This window comes from Mus pahari, chromosome 2 (genome assembly GCF_900095145.1).
Source record: "Mus pahari chromosome 2, PAHARI_EIJ_v1.1, whole genome shotgun sequence".
Taxonomy (NCBI): domain Eukaryota; kingdom Metazoa; phylum Chordata; class Mammalia; order Rodentia; family Muridae; genus Mus; species Mus pahari.
This window is the reverse complement of record NC_034591.1, coordinates 50,032,577-50,045,430: the sequence shown is the minus strand read 5'-3', so window position 1 is coordinate 50,045,430 and position 12,854 is coordinate 50,032,577. Positions and strand designations below refer to the sequence as shown.

Sequence of the window (12,854 nt, the reverse complement as noted above, 5' to 3'; positions counted from 1 at the left end):
GAGAGAGAGAGAGAGAGAAAGAAAGAAAGAAAGAAAGAAAGAAAGAAAGAAAGAAAGAAAGAAAGAAAGAAAGAAAGAAAGAAAAGAAGCCTGGCACAGGCTGATCACATAGAGGTGTTTGCCACCAGCCTGGGGGCTCTAACTGACCATCAGGGCCCACGTGGTAGAAGGAGAGAACCAGTGCAAAGAAGGCTGCTCTCTGACCAACATACCTGCCCTGTGGCACAGACGAGCACTGCCTCCGTCAACATCAGAAGATAAAACTGGTATCCATGACCGTAGTTGCAGCAGCCAGAAACTCAAAGGAATCTGAATGTACAGAATAAGAGAATGGAAAATAGTCTTTAAAAATGTCTTGTATGCAGTCTCCTTGTTTGTCCTGTCAGGACCCCCTGTCTCAGCTCTGTCCCAGCACAGTTGGGGTCAAGACTGTTGCTGCTTTTTCTTTCCTTTTTTTTTTTTTTAATTTATTTTTATTTGATGTGAATTGGTGTCTTGCCTGCACATTTGTCTGTGTGAGGTTGTTGGATCCCCTGGAACTGGAGTTAGAGCTAACTGTGAACTGCCATATGGGTGCTGGGAATTGAACTCGGGTTCTCTGAAAGAGCAGCAAGTGCTCGTTAACCTCTGAGCCATCTCTCCAGCCCCCAGCTTTTCCTTTCCTTTCTTTTTCATAGTTTTGAGACCTCGGCAGGCTCACTCTGGGGCTACCATCAAACTCACAGTGTAGCTGAGGGTGATGGACCTTATCCTTATCCTCTTGCCTGCATCTCCCAAGAACTCGAATTGTGTGTAGGCTCAAGATACACTCTAAGACTGAAAAAACAACTCAAGATAACTTGTATTCTATTAGTGTGGGTCACACTTGGGTTGTCAGGCCGTGTCTTTGAATGGCAAGCACCTTTGCCTGCTAAACCATCTTGCTGACCTCCGTTTTTTAGATAGGTAGGGTCTCGTGGAGCCAGGCTAGCCTCACATTGTCCGGGTACCTGAGACTGGTCTTGAGCTCAACTCTCTTGCCTCCAGCTTCTGCATGCCAGGATTTCAGAGATAGCTTGCGTGTGTTACTTTTAAAAATTAAAAAATAGGGCTGGAGAGGTGACTGCTCTTCCAGAGGTCCTGAGTTCAATTCCCAGCAACCACATGGTGGCTCACAGCCATCTGTAACAGGATCTGATGCCCTCTTCTAGTGTGTCTGAAGACAGCGACAATGTAACTCATGTATACATAAAATAAATATTTTTTAAAATGTTTGCATGTGAACTTAAAGTAAAATCCCATTCTTTGCTTTTGTGTAGTTGGCGAGCTTTAGTCTGTCTCCTTCTTCTCCATACCCTACCACTGTGGGCCCAGTGGAGAGCAGTGGATTGAGAGCTCGCTACCGTTCTCCACCCACGGTCTACAACTCACCCACTGACAAAGAGGACTACATGACAGACCTGGGGACTTTGGACGCGTTCCTTAGAAGTGAGGAAGAGAAGCGGCACAGAGTGAAGCCGGGTACCGCGCTTTATTTACACCCGACACGCATAGTTTGGTTGTTACTTTACGTAGTCCTGGAACTAATACTTGATTAACTGTTAAACTTAGGAGGTTAAGGCCTGAGTGATCTTAAGTCTTTCTCTGCTCTAAGTTTAAGAGCGTTTTCATAGGAGATAGCGTGCCTCCACGATGTGGCTGTGTGTGTTGAGGCAGTGTAGAGCGACAGCTCTTGACTAGGCTTTTTGGAAGACTGATGTGCGAGGCAGGGTTGGCAAAAAGCATTGTTGTCCCTAAAAGTGCTACTGGTTTTGGGGGGAGGTAGTTTTGTTTTGTTTTTTAATGACATTATAAAATTTGTCTCTTAGTAATTCCTTAAAGCATATAGTTTACCTAGGGAAACAGTGTTAGCAAGTCTTAATCTATTTGAGGTGGATTTGATTATTACAAAGTCAATTATTTGAAACCAAATTAGGTTATTGAACTGAGTAATGATTTTTCCCCCCTAGGAAACTTGCACAGAAAGCACATTAGGTGCAAAAGTGTGGCCATGGTAAGGAAGCCAAGGTATTGGAGCATGGCTCTCTGTCGCTTGAACTCTCTCTAGGGGGTTTTAATTTAATTCTGCCTGCAAGTGCCACAAATGTCAAGGAAACAAATCAATATTATCTTGTTACTTTCTTCTGTTTTGAAACTTTGAAATATTTGAAGTTTATTGAAAATTATAGAGTAACACAAAAAACAACTAGTACATATCTTTTATGATTTTCAGATATTTTTCATTTCCTTTTTATCTTTTCTTTCACATTTAGAAGTATTGTTATCGATGTTTGTAAGTGTTATTGCTGTTGCTTTTCATTGCCAAGCTTGACAAGACCTAGTTATCTTTATTTCCTCCTAAGTTAATTGTGCTGCGGTTAGAGATCTGATCTATATCTATTAATGTTTGGGGCTTCTTTTCTTTCTCTGTGGGGAAGACTTTTTAATCTTAGGCTTGCTTGGAGGCTCTCTGGTCACTTTTGTATAAATGGTTCTGACACATTGAAAAGAACATGGACTCTAAATTCTAGTCTCTCTGTCTTTGCCTATTTCTATACAATTAACTACTCTGCTGTGTTTGTAAGCTTTAGGTAATTTAAATATTCTGCATAAATTAATATTTTTTTGCAAATTACTCTCAGGCTATGTAAATATCCCATTAAAAATTTTAATGCTGCTTTTAACATTAGTTTAAAATTCTTTTCAAAATTATTGCTGTGTTCTCATGGGGACTTTTTTTTAATCTTTGTGTTTTTAAGACAAAGTCATTCTATTAAACTCAGGCTGGCTTAGAATTTATTATGTCAAGGACCCTGATATATCTGTCTCATGTGAGGCTATGTCAGTGCCTGGCAAATACAGAAGTGGATGTTCACAGCCAGCTATTGGATGGAACACAGGGCCCCCCAATGGAGGAGCTAGAGAAAGTACCCAAGGAGCTGAAGGGGTCTGCAACCCTATAGGTGGAACAACAATATGAACTAACCAGTACCCCCTGAGCTCGTGTCTCTAACTGCATATGTAGCAGAAGATGGCCTAGTTGGCCATCACTGGGAAGAGAGGCCCCTTGGTCTTGCAAACTTTATATGCTCCAGTACAGGGGAATGCCAGGGCCAAGAAGTGGGAGTGGGTGGATAGGGGACCATGGCAGGGGGAAGGTATAGGGGACTTTCGAGATAGCATTTGAAATGGAAATGAAAAAAAATCTAATAAAAAAATTGAAAAAAAAAATACAAGTCAAGTGGAATCACAGGTATATTTGCACTATAGCCTCCAGAGACTATGTCTGTGTCATCAGAATGTAAGTTTTATGCCTTTTCTAGAGAGAAAAAATGAAAAACCCAAAAATAAATATTGAAGTGTAAAAAAAAAAAAACCAAAAAATAAAAGAATTTATTATGTCACCCAAGCACTCTTCAAACTTATGGTTCCTGACACAGTCTCTTGAGTGTTAGACTTATAAGCCTGTCTGTTTGGGGACTTTTTAATTGTATCATTCCATCTATATTTCCCCTATACATTTGTATGTAGGAATTTGTGTGTGTGTGCTTATGCTCATTGTACATGTGTTCGTATGATAAGCCTTAAGTGTCCTTCCTTGGGTGCTGTTCACTTGGTGGTTTTTGATGTGGACTCTCACTGGCCTGACACGTGGCAGTTACATTAAGCTGGCAGGGCAGCTGCCCCTGGAATCCACTTACCTCAGCTTCCCTAGTACTACATCAATGGGTTTAGTGGCACACGCCTTTAATCTGAGTACTCAGAGGCAGAGGCAGGCAGGTCTCTGGGTTATAGGCTAGTCTGCTCTATATAGTGAGTTCAAGACAGCTTAGGGCTACAAGGTGAGATCCTGTCTGAAAAAAAGAAAGAAATGGTGTCTGTATTCTTGGTATTTTTCTTTGAACATTATCTTATCCATCTGTGCCCCACCTTTCCCATTTTTGCCTGTCATTCTTGCCCCACCCCCTCACTTTCTGGATATACAAAATAATATAGCTCCATCCTGTACTCTCCCTGGCTATCTGGAGTCACTCTGAATTTCCTGAGACTGGGTTGTTGGTTTTTTGTTTTGTTTTGTTTTGTTTTTAAAGTTTTGTTTTCTTTTTTCTTTTTCTTTTTTTTTTTTTCTTTTTAGAGGAGAATGGTATTTACAAGTTAATTTCTGAGTACTGTGCGTGCTGTTATTACTTAGGTATCATATTTTAGGTTCTTCAAACATCCAGCTAGCAAATAATTCATATAGATGATTCCAATTCCATATTCACAGCTCAGTTTCCAGGGGTAAGAAGCTACACGCTAGTTCGCATGGAGTCATTTAGGAACAAGTCATTGTGACACTTCATCTCTCCGTAGTTCACATGTCCCCTGAGAACAGGACATTTCTCATTACAACTTCAGAATGAATATTTTAATTGCAGTACCACTGTAACTCAGACACATTATTATACAGTTGACCCAGCGATGGCCTTTGGAACTTACTTTTCCTTATCTGATGCAGGTTGCTCTGTTTGCTTGCAAATTTATTTATTTATTATATCTAAGTACACTGTAGCTGTCTTCAGACACACCAGAAGAGGGCATCAGATCTCATTACAGATGGTTGTGAGCCACCATGTGGTTGCTGGGATTTGAACTCAAAACCTTCAGAAGAGCAGTCGGGCCTCTTAACCACTGAGCCATCTCTCCAGCCCCTTTTTTTGCCTTCTTTAACCTAGAATGTGTGTGTGGCATGCTTATTAAAGAGATCAGGCTATTGGGGAAATTGGATCTGTCCAGTTGTTTTGTCATCATGAACTCCAAGTGTTTTCTGGTAGCTTAGTTGTATGTCTCTGGGCAGTAGCTTAAGAGATGCACGCTGCATGGGTCTGGTGAGAGGGGATTGTATTGCGTGGTCACCATGATTGCAAGCGACTTCCTTTGATTTCCTGCTTCCAGCCTCCCTGCTTGCAGTAATCCACCAGAGAGCTTGCCCAAATGCATCAAGGCAAAGATGGTTACAAAGAGAGACTTCCTTGTGAGCTCTTCCATGTATAGTGACCTGGCAGTCTTCTGAAAAGAACAGTCTTGTTACCTCTCAGCTCGGTTGTTTTTAGTCACTTTGGACTCTAAAGTTTAGCTTTTCTCAAATCTGCTTGATTTTTTTTTTTTTTAAGATTTTTTTTTTTCAGTCCTTTTTTTCCAACGTCAGTGATGCTGAGCCCACTTTTTCAAAGTTGGTCCAACAGTTCAATTATCTGTAATTCTTGGACACTAAAATACCTTTGTAGTGTTGATTTTTACATTGGAGTCTCAGTTGCAAGTAATCTGCATAATTCCCATTTTCAGCAGTTTTGTCTATTCTGAGCAGGCTGGATGGAGACCTTCATATGTATACTCATTATTGAGAGCGTGTTTGTTTAGCCATGCTACATGCTGGTAGCCCTACAAGAGTTCATCCTCACCTTACAAGAGTTCATCCTCTCTTTGGGAATACAAGCTTAACTAGTCCTGAGGGCCGTAAGACTTGAAGGGGGCACCGATTGACATGGGCCCCCAGACACCATTGTCTTATGTTTCCACAGAAGGTTTTAATCAACACAGGAATTACTACCAGGTGCCATGTAAAATTCAATTTGTATAGCCTTCAGTTGAAAAAGGCTTTGTAACAGGGTGCTGCTGGTGCTCCATTCAGAGGAACTTCCAAACATTGTTTTCCCCTGAATTAGGAAAAGTCTTAAAAAACAAGTTTAATTTTACAACAAAAATAGACACTCCCAACTACTCGTACTGCTTGGGCCTCTTAAGTTAATACTGCTCAGAATATGTTCTTGTTTTTTTTGTTTGTTTGTTTGTTTGGTTGGTTGGGTTTTTTTTTTTTTTTTTTGGAGACAGGGCTCCTCTGTATATCCTTGGCTGTCCTGGAACTCATTTATAGATCAGGCTGGCCTCGAACTCAGAAATTCACCTGCCTCTGCCTCCCAAGTGCTGGGATTAAGGGCATGCGCCACCATGCCCAGCGTTAATTTTTAACACAAGAACCAATAATCTCCAAAGAGAAGACAATGTTGAGACCAGGGGAGATGCTTCTAGGTTTTATCTTCTGACTCCTTGAGTATAGTTGGGGGGTGCTTGTCTTGTGATTCCCTGAGTATTGTCAGGGGTTGCGTAGCTCCTAGGTACCCAGCATCTCTGAGTTATTATTGATACATTAAAAAAAAAATTACGGTAAGGACTAATACAGTTTCAATTCAATTTCAGGGAGCCCAGATTCCACCTCTCCTTCTACTAGCCCTACCTTCTGGAATTACAGTCGTTCTGTGGGTGATTATGCGCAGACCTTAAAGAAGTTTCAGTATCAGCTTGCCTGTAGATCACAGGCCCCATGTGCTAACAAAGATGAAGCCGATCTCATCTCTAAGCAAGCTGCAGAAGAGGTAAAGGGGAGATAAAAATGATGTAATATATTCTGACTTCAACTTGCTAGTCTTTTAATGGTTAGAAACATTTGGCACTCATAGTGGACTAGCTTGTTTACACTGTATGATACATAGTTAAATAATCTGCCCTTTCTAAAATACCATGCCATGACCATTAGAAAAAAGGCTCTCAGAGACTGGGCATGTAACTCAGTGGTAGGGTACTTACCTGTGTGGCATACACAAGGCACTATGGTTGATTGCTAGCTCCACAAAATAAAATAAATAACAATAAATTCTCAAGTATCTGCCGTACTTAACATGTGCTAGACCGTTACATTTAAAACTCATGCATTTGGGAATCTGTACTTCATTCATTTAATATCATATGGGGTTTATATTTTTACTTTGTACTTAAAAGCAAAACACATACACACATATAAACCCTACCAACATAGAGAACTTTTAAAGATATATTTGTACAATAACAACATCCATGAGTTAGTAATAAAAAACATTTACTAAGTGCTACTTAAATGAATATTAGTGTTTCTGAAAGGTTTTTTTGTTTTGTTTTTGTTTTTTTAAAAAGGTCTGGGCAAGAGTGACTATGAATAGACAGCTTCTCGATCACATGGATTCATGGACAGCCAAGTTCAGAAATGTAAGTTGTGGGAGCTGGTGAGATGGCTCAGTGGGTAAGAGCACCAACTGCCCTTCTGAAGGTCCTGAGTTCAAATCCCAGCAACCACATGGTGGCTCATAACCATCCGTAACGAGATCTGACTCCCTCTTCTGGAGTGTCTGAAGACAGCTATAGTGTACTTACATATAATAAATAAATAAATCTTAAAGAAAAAAAAGAAATGTAAGTTGTAGGGTGGAGAGGTGACTAAAGAAAAAAAAGAAATGTAAGTTGTAGGGTGGAGAGGTGACTCAGCGGTTAAGAGCATTGACTGCTCTTCCAGAGGATCTGGGTTCAATTCCCAGCACCCACATGGTAACTCACAACCACTTTTGACTATAGTTCCAGGAAATCTAATGCCCTCTTCTGACCTCCATGGGCTCTAGACACACATATAAAACATACTGGCAGTCATACATACATACAAACACACATACACCCACACACAAAATAAAATTATATAAAGCTTAAAAAACAAAATGTTAAGTTGCGTTTCGTGCCAGTCATTGAACTATAATATCAAACTATCAACTGAGGTTATTCATAAGAGTGTTTAAGTTAATTATTATTAAAAGTAATGGTGCATATATAGGGTAGAGATGACAGTTTTCTTGGAATTGTGCATAGCTTTCCACATTTAATCAGTGTAGTTAGAGAAAATAAAGGAACAGTATGTTTTTAAGATGTTTCCATTTTATTTCCCAAAAAGATTTTCTGTCAGTATATTATGTACCTAGAATTGTAAGGGAGACAAGAAGATGGTCTTCAGAAAACACTTGTATGTTTGACACTACTTAGAGTCTCAGTGCAGTTTCTCTATCTCCTAGAAAAGAGTCCTCTTACTGTCTGTCAGTTCTTCCACACCTATGGTAAGTTCTCAGCTTCTCAGGCTGCTGGTTCTCTCACTCATCATAGGGTTCGTGAGTCCCAGGTTCTCCTCCAGGGCTTAGAACAAATGTGTTCCATTAGTATACTTTTTAAGTAAGGCATCAAGGAGGAAGGGTGACGAGCCAGGCATGGTGGCACATGCCTTAAATACATAGTAAGATGCCTGAAGCAAGATGTGACAGTTCAAGGCTAGCTTGGGCTATTATAAACTGGGCCATTATTTCAAGATTTAAAAAGTAACAGTATTGGGGGGGGGGGGTAGGGGACTTTCGGGATAGCATTTGAAATGTAAATAAAGAAAATAATAATTAAAAAAAAATAACAGTATTTTGAGTCCATGATTCTCAGGCAGAATTTCTGGGGATGAGGCCTGTATTTTTTTAACTAGGCTATTTTGCCATAGCCAAAGAGTAGCTGGCAATTTATTTGCATGTGACAGAAGAAAGTAAGTGACAGAGTGTCTTTGGAACTGCACATTGTCACACTTGTGGTTACAAGCAAGACTGACATGGTAGCAGTTAAGATAAGAGTTGTTAGCTCTTCTCAGGCTTCCAGGGCCGGAGAAATGGGTCAGCGGCTGTGGGCACGGTGCTCCTGTGGAGGACCTGAATGTTTCTCAGAATCCATGGCCGGCAGTGCAGTCACTATCCCCGCAGCCCGGGCTCCTCGTGCCTCCGGCTTGCGTAATCTCCTGTACTCACATGTGCATGTGTGCACAAGCACAGAATTAAAATGAAAATAATACAAAAAGAAAAGAGCTTTTAGTTTTCAAAGGTTTTTTTCATTCAATATTTTATAGATAATTGTGGGTTAGTGTTTCACCTGAAACATCTTTTCATCCTTTCAAGTTCAACCGAAGCTTAGGAACAGAGGTAGTAGTCAGAGTCACTGCAAACACAGATAGCAGAGAGGCTCCTCACACCCACAGATTGGTTTGATACTAGCCATGGAAAAGGAATTTGAAATTCCTAACCCAAACTGGTTTTAGCAACTCTGACTGTCTACAGTTAGAGCATGGACAAGCCTACAGTGAGTTAATGAGTCACCTTAGTTTGAAAACTGCTTTACTGATTATAAACCAGCACAAGTGGATGGTACTACAGCGTTCATATAAACCAAAGATTATGTTTCCTTTCAGCCAAGAGTACAGTTATAGAAAGTGTTTTGTTTGGAGGCAGCGTCTTACAATGTAACTCCAGCTGACATGATACTTGACCAGCTGACTGCAGACATGTGATAATCTTCCTGCCTCCATCACCCAAGTACCCAGATTATATGCACGAGCCACTATGCTCATCTTGGAAAATGAAATTTTAGGGGAAAAAAATGTAACTTCTAGCTGAAAATTTAACATTTTCTTCAAATAAGAAGCAGATATGATGTAAGAACGTAAGCTGATGTGTGCTCTGCAGCACATCTGGGCTCAGCTTCACACTGCTGCTCCCTGTGTTCTCTTTCACTGTGGTTTATGACTCAGTTAATCAAGGATAAGACAAAGGTACCTGGAAGCTGGAAATAATGATTTGAGAAATACTTTAGGATGATAACTACAAAATTTATTCTTCATTCTTCCCTAGTGGATCAGTGAGACAATATTAGTGCCGCTTGTGCAAGAGATTGAGTCTGTCAGCACCCAGATGAGAAGGATGGGCTGTCCAGAGCTACAAATAGGAGGTATGTGAAGCAGAGCCATGTGTGGGAGTTACTTTTAGTAGATCAGTTAAGTGGGAAGCATCGTGCAGTGGGTTGTTGAACATCCTTTGTTGTCTTCCGGTGAAGAAGAAAATGGTTGTAATTATTTTCAGTTGATTCTAATGTAGCAGCTGTATTTGAAAGTGGACAGTCCAAAAGTGTGCTTGAACCATCAGCACAGCTAATTTTAGAGCAAGTCATCACCCCACACCCTTTAGCTGTTGCTCTCCTTTCCATACTGTGCCCCAGCCTTGTGCCAGCTCCTTTCTGAGTCTGTCTCTGCAGCAGGCCTGCTGGTGCTGCTGGTCCATGTTGGTGATGTTAGTGATGCCTCCATTTGTGGTCCCTTGTGACTGATTACTTTTGGCATATGTTTTTAAGTTTCTTCCAAGAACTTTAATTCTTTTTATGCCCAGCTAGTACTCAAAATGAATCTTATACATTTCATCACCAGTTGATTGGCATGTGTATTATTTCCTATAAATAATGTTGCTGTGAATAAGGTTTTTAGTATATATTTCCCTTCAAAAAGCGTATGCCAGTTCATGCTGTTGCCTCTGTATTGGAATAACCCTTCTAACACCAGGCACTGCTTCTATGCTCAGGCTGCCTTTTTCCTCTTTATTTTTCATACTCTAAAGGAAATCACTATCATAAATCTATTTACCCTGGTACAGTGGGTAACTTTTAATACAGCTTATTTTGAAAGCTGTGGCATGTCTTTTATACCTGTAATATTTTCTACATATTTGTACATATTAGTTTTGCCAACATGAATTTGGATGCCTTTTGTTTAAAGAGAGGTGTGTGTGTGTGTGTGTGTGTGTGTGTGTGTGTGTGTGTGTGTGTGTGTGACAGAAACAGAGAGACAGACAGAGAGACAGAGAGAGAAAGAGAGAATGAGTTTGTGTGTGTGTCTAAGAGAAAGTGAGAAAGTCTAGCCACCTTACATGAAATGATGTACAGTATACACTGCAAGGGTATTTCTGGTTTGGAAGATGGTTCAATAGTTAATATTCACATAGTGCTCTGGCAGGGTACTTGTTCAGTTCCCAACACTCACAAACCACCTGCAAATCCATCTCCAGGACATCGGACGTGTTTGGTCTCCATGGTCACCTGCACTCATGTGAACATTACACACAGAAGACACCCAGAAATACATGGTTAAAAGTAATAAAACAAACAAACAAAACCCAGGGGCTGGAAAGTTGGCCTAGAGGTTAAAAGCACTGGCTGTTCTTTCAGAGGACCCAGGCTGAATGCCTGTTACCTACACACGGCTTACAACCAAATGAAAGTAAATGTAAATGTAAACGTAGCTAGTTCCAGAGGGTCTGGTAGCATCTTCTGGCCTTCACAGGCACCAGGTATATATGTGGTACACAGGTATGCATGCAGGCAAGGTATCCATACACATAAAATAAAAACACATATTTAAATTATAAATCTTTTTTTTAAAAGATTAATTATTGCTTTCCTTTATTCTTTCAACAAATATTGAGTACCTGCAATAAGCCAGGTGCTGTTTTAGGGATTGGTGTGGTATAATACTGCACAACAATGACTAAAGCCCCTGCTTCCACTGAGCTTTCTTTCTAACAAATGAGATAAGCAGGAACGGTGAGAGAAAATAAGAGTGTAGGAAGAGTTAACTCCTCTTTGTGCTTGGTGGGTGAAATCTGAGCTAGAGGTTAGGGAAGGCACTGCAGACTTGTGTAAGATCCTGAAGGCTCTGAGGAGCAGCTCTCTGCAAACAGGCAGGGAAAGGGGGCAGTTCAGTGGAGTCTGATGATGGAGTCTGATGAGGAATCTGTGTTCTTTGTGTTCTAACAGAGGCGAGTGTTACCAGCTTGAAGCAAGCTGCCCTGGTCAGAGCTCCTCTCATTCCAACTCTGAATGCAATTGTGCAGTATTTAGACCTAACACCAAATCAGGAGTACTTGTTTGAAAGAATCAAAGGTAACTTGATTTGAAGAGGAAAAATGAAAGCTCTTTTGCAACATTAGGATTTTTGTAAATGAAAGATAACAAGGAAAAACATATTTTGAAAAAAGTAAAAATGTAATTATGGTCTTATATTTTATAAGTATATATTTAAGTATGGGTTAATTAAGACTTATACATGAACAACTTGTCAGTCCTCTAGTTGACACACTAAGAACTGTCAAAAGAGTATCCTTAAAAATTTTAATTCTTTTATTCTGTGTAAGAAATTTAAATGAGTTAAATAGGCTGGACTCATTTTCTACTCCTAACACTACCAAGAACTGAGTGCCACTGTGATACTCTTTGTAATATCAGTATGCTAATCTGATTCTTGTAATTTTCGCAATTTCTATTTAATTTGTGGTTTCTATTATATGCTTAAAATTTGGGGAGAGATGTGATCTGAGGAGGTTGACCTGGAATCAGGAAGATCAACCTCTTGAGCAGGCCCATATACTCTTTTCAGTATACCGTTATACTCAGAACAATTCATAAAATTAGAGTTATTGTTCATTTGGACAGACTGTAAAATGTTTCTTTGTTAAAGCAGATTTTTAAAATAGTATTTCAGTGTTCAAATTTTTCATACATTTTTACATGGAAAGTATTACAGTCTGTGTTACAGATTCAGTTTTAAGAATAATCAGTCTTTCATAACTTTGTAGAAACTTGTCACATAAGAGAATTCCAAGCAGCCAGGCGTGGTAGCACACGCCTTTAATGCCAGCACTCAGGAGGCAGAGGTAGGCGGATTTCTGAGTTCGAGGCCAGCCTAGTCTACAAAGTGAGTTCCAGGACAGCCAGAAACCCTGTCTCGAAAAAACCAAACCAAAAACAAACAAACAAACAAAAAAACAAAAGAGAATTCCAAGCAAGCACTCAGCACTAGATGAGCTCAGGAACTCAAGGATAGAGCCTGTGCCTAGTTTGCCTGCTCAGTGCCCCCACCTCAAAAAAAAACAAAAAAAAAACCACAGCCTTCACATCGGAGCTCAGAACACATCTCTCCCGGGCCTCCCCTGCCTGTCACTCCCAGGCTGCTTTCTGCCTACGTGTTGCTGTCAATCAGAGCCAGGCCATTTGTGAAGCTCCTTCATTGAAGCCCCATTGTGGGGTGGGCTTTCAGTTGTTGAGTTTGTTCATCTGTAATGTTTTGTTTTGTTTTGTTTTGTTTTTTTCTTTTTTTT

The 12,854-nt window shown here is 40.2% G+C and overlaps 1 protein-coding gene across 2 annotated transcripts in view; it reads left to right on the top strand.

Moving 5' to 3' along the window:
- Positions 1 to 12,854, top strand: part of Tmem209 (transmembrane protein 209) — a 28,968-nt gene that overhangs the window by 5,954 nt on the left and 10,160 nt on the right. For both annotated transcript variants that reach the window (XM_021190152.2, XM_029535487.1), the window contains exons 6-10: positions 1,299 to 1,500; positions 6,256 to 6,431; positions 7,006 to 7,077; positions 9,564 to 9,660; positions 11,515 to 11,640. In XM_021190152.2, coding sequence (XP_021045811.1) covers positions 1,299 to 1,500; positions 6,256 to 6,431; positions 7,006 to 7,077; positions 9,564 to 9,660; positions 11,515 to 11,640 — 673 coding nt within the window. The remainder of the gene's footprint in view (positions 1 to 1,298; positions 1,501 to 6,255; positions 6,432 to 7,005; positions 7,078 to 9,563; positions 9,661 to 11,514; positions 11,641 to 12,854) is intronic.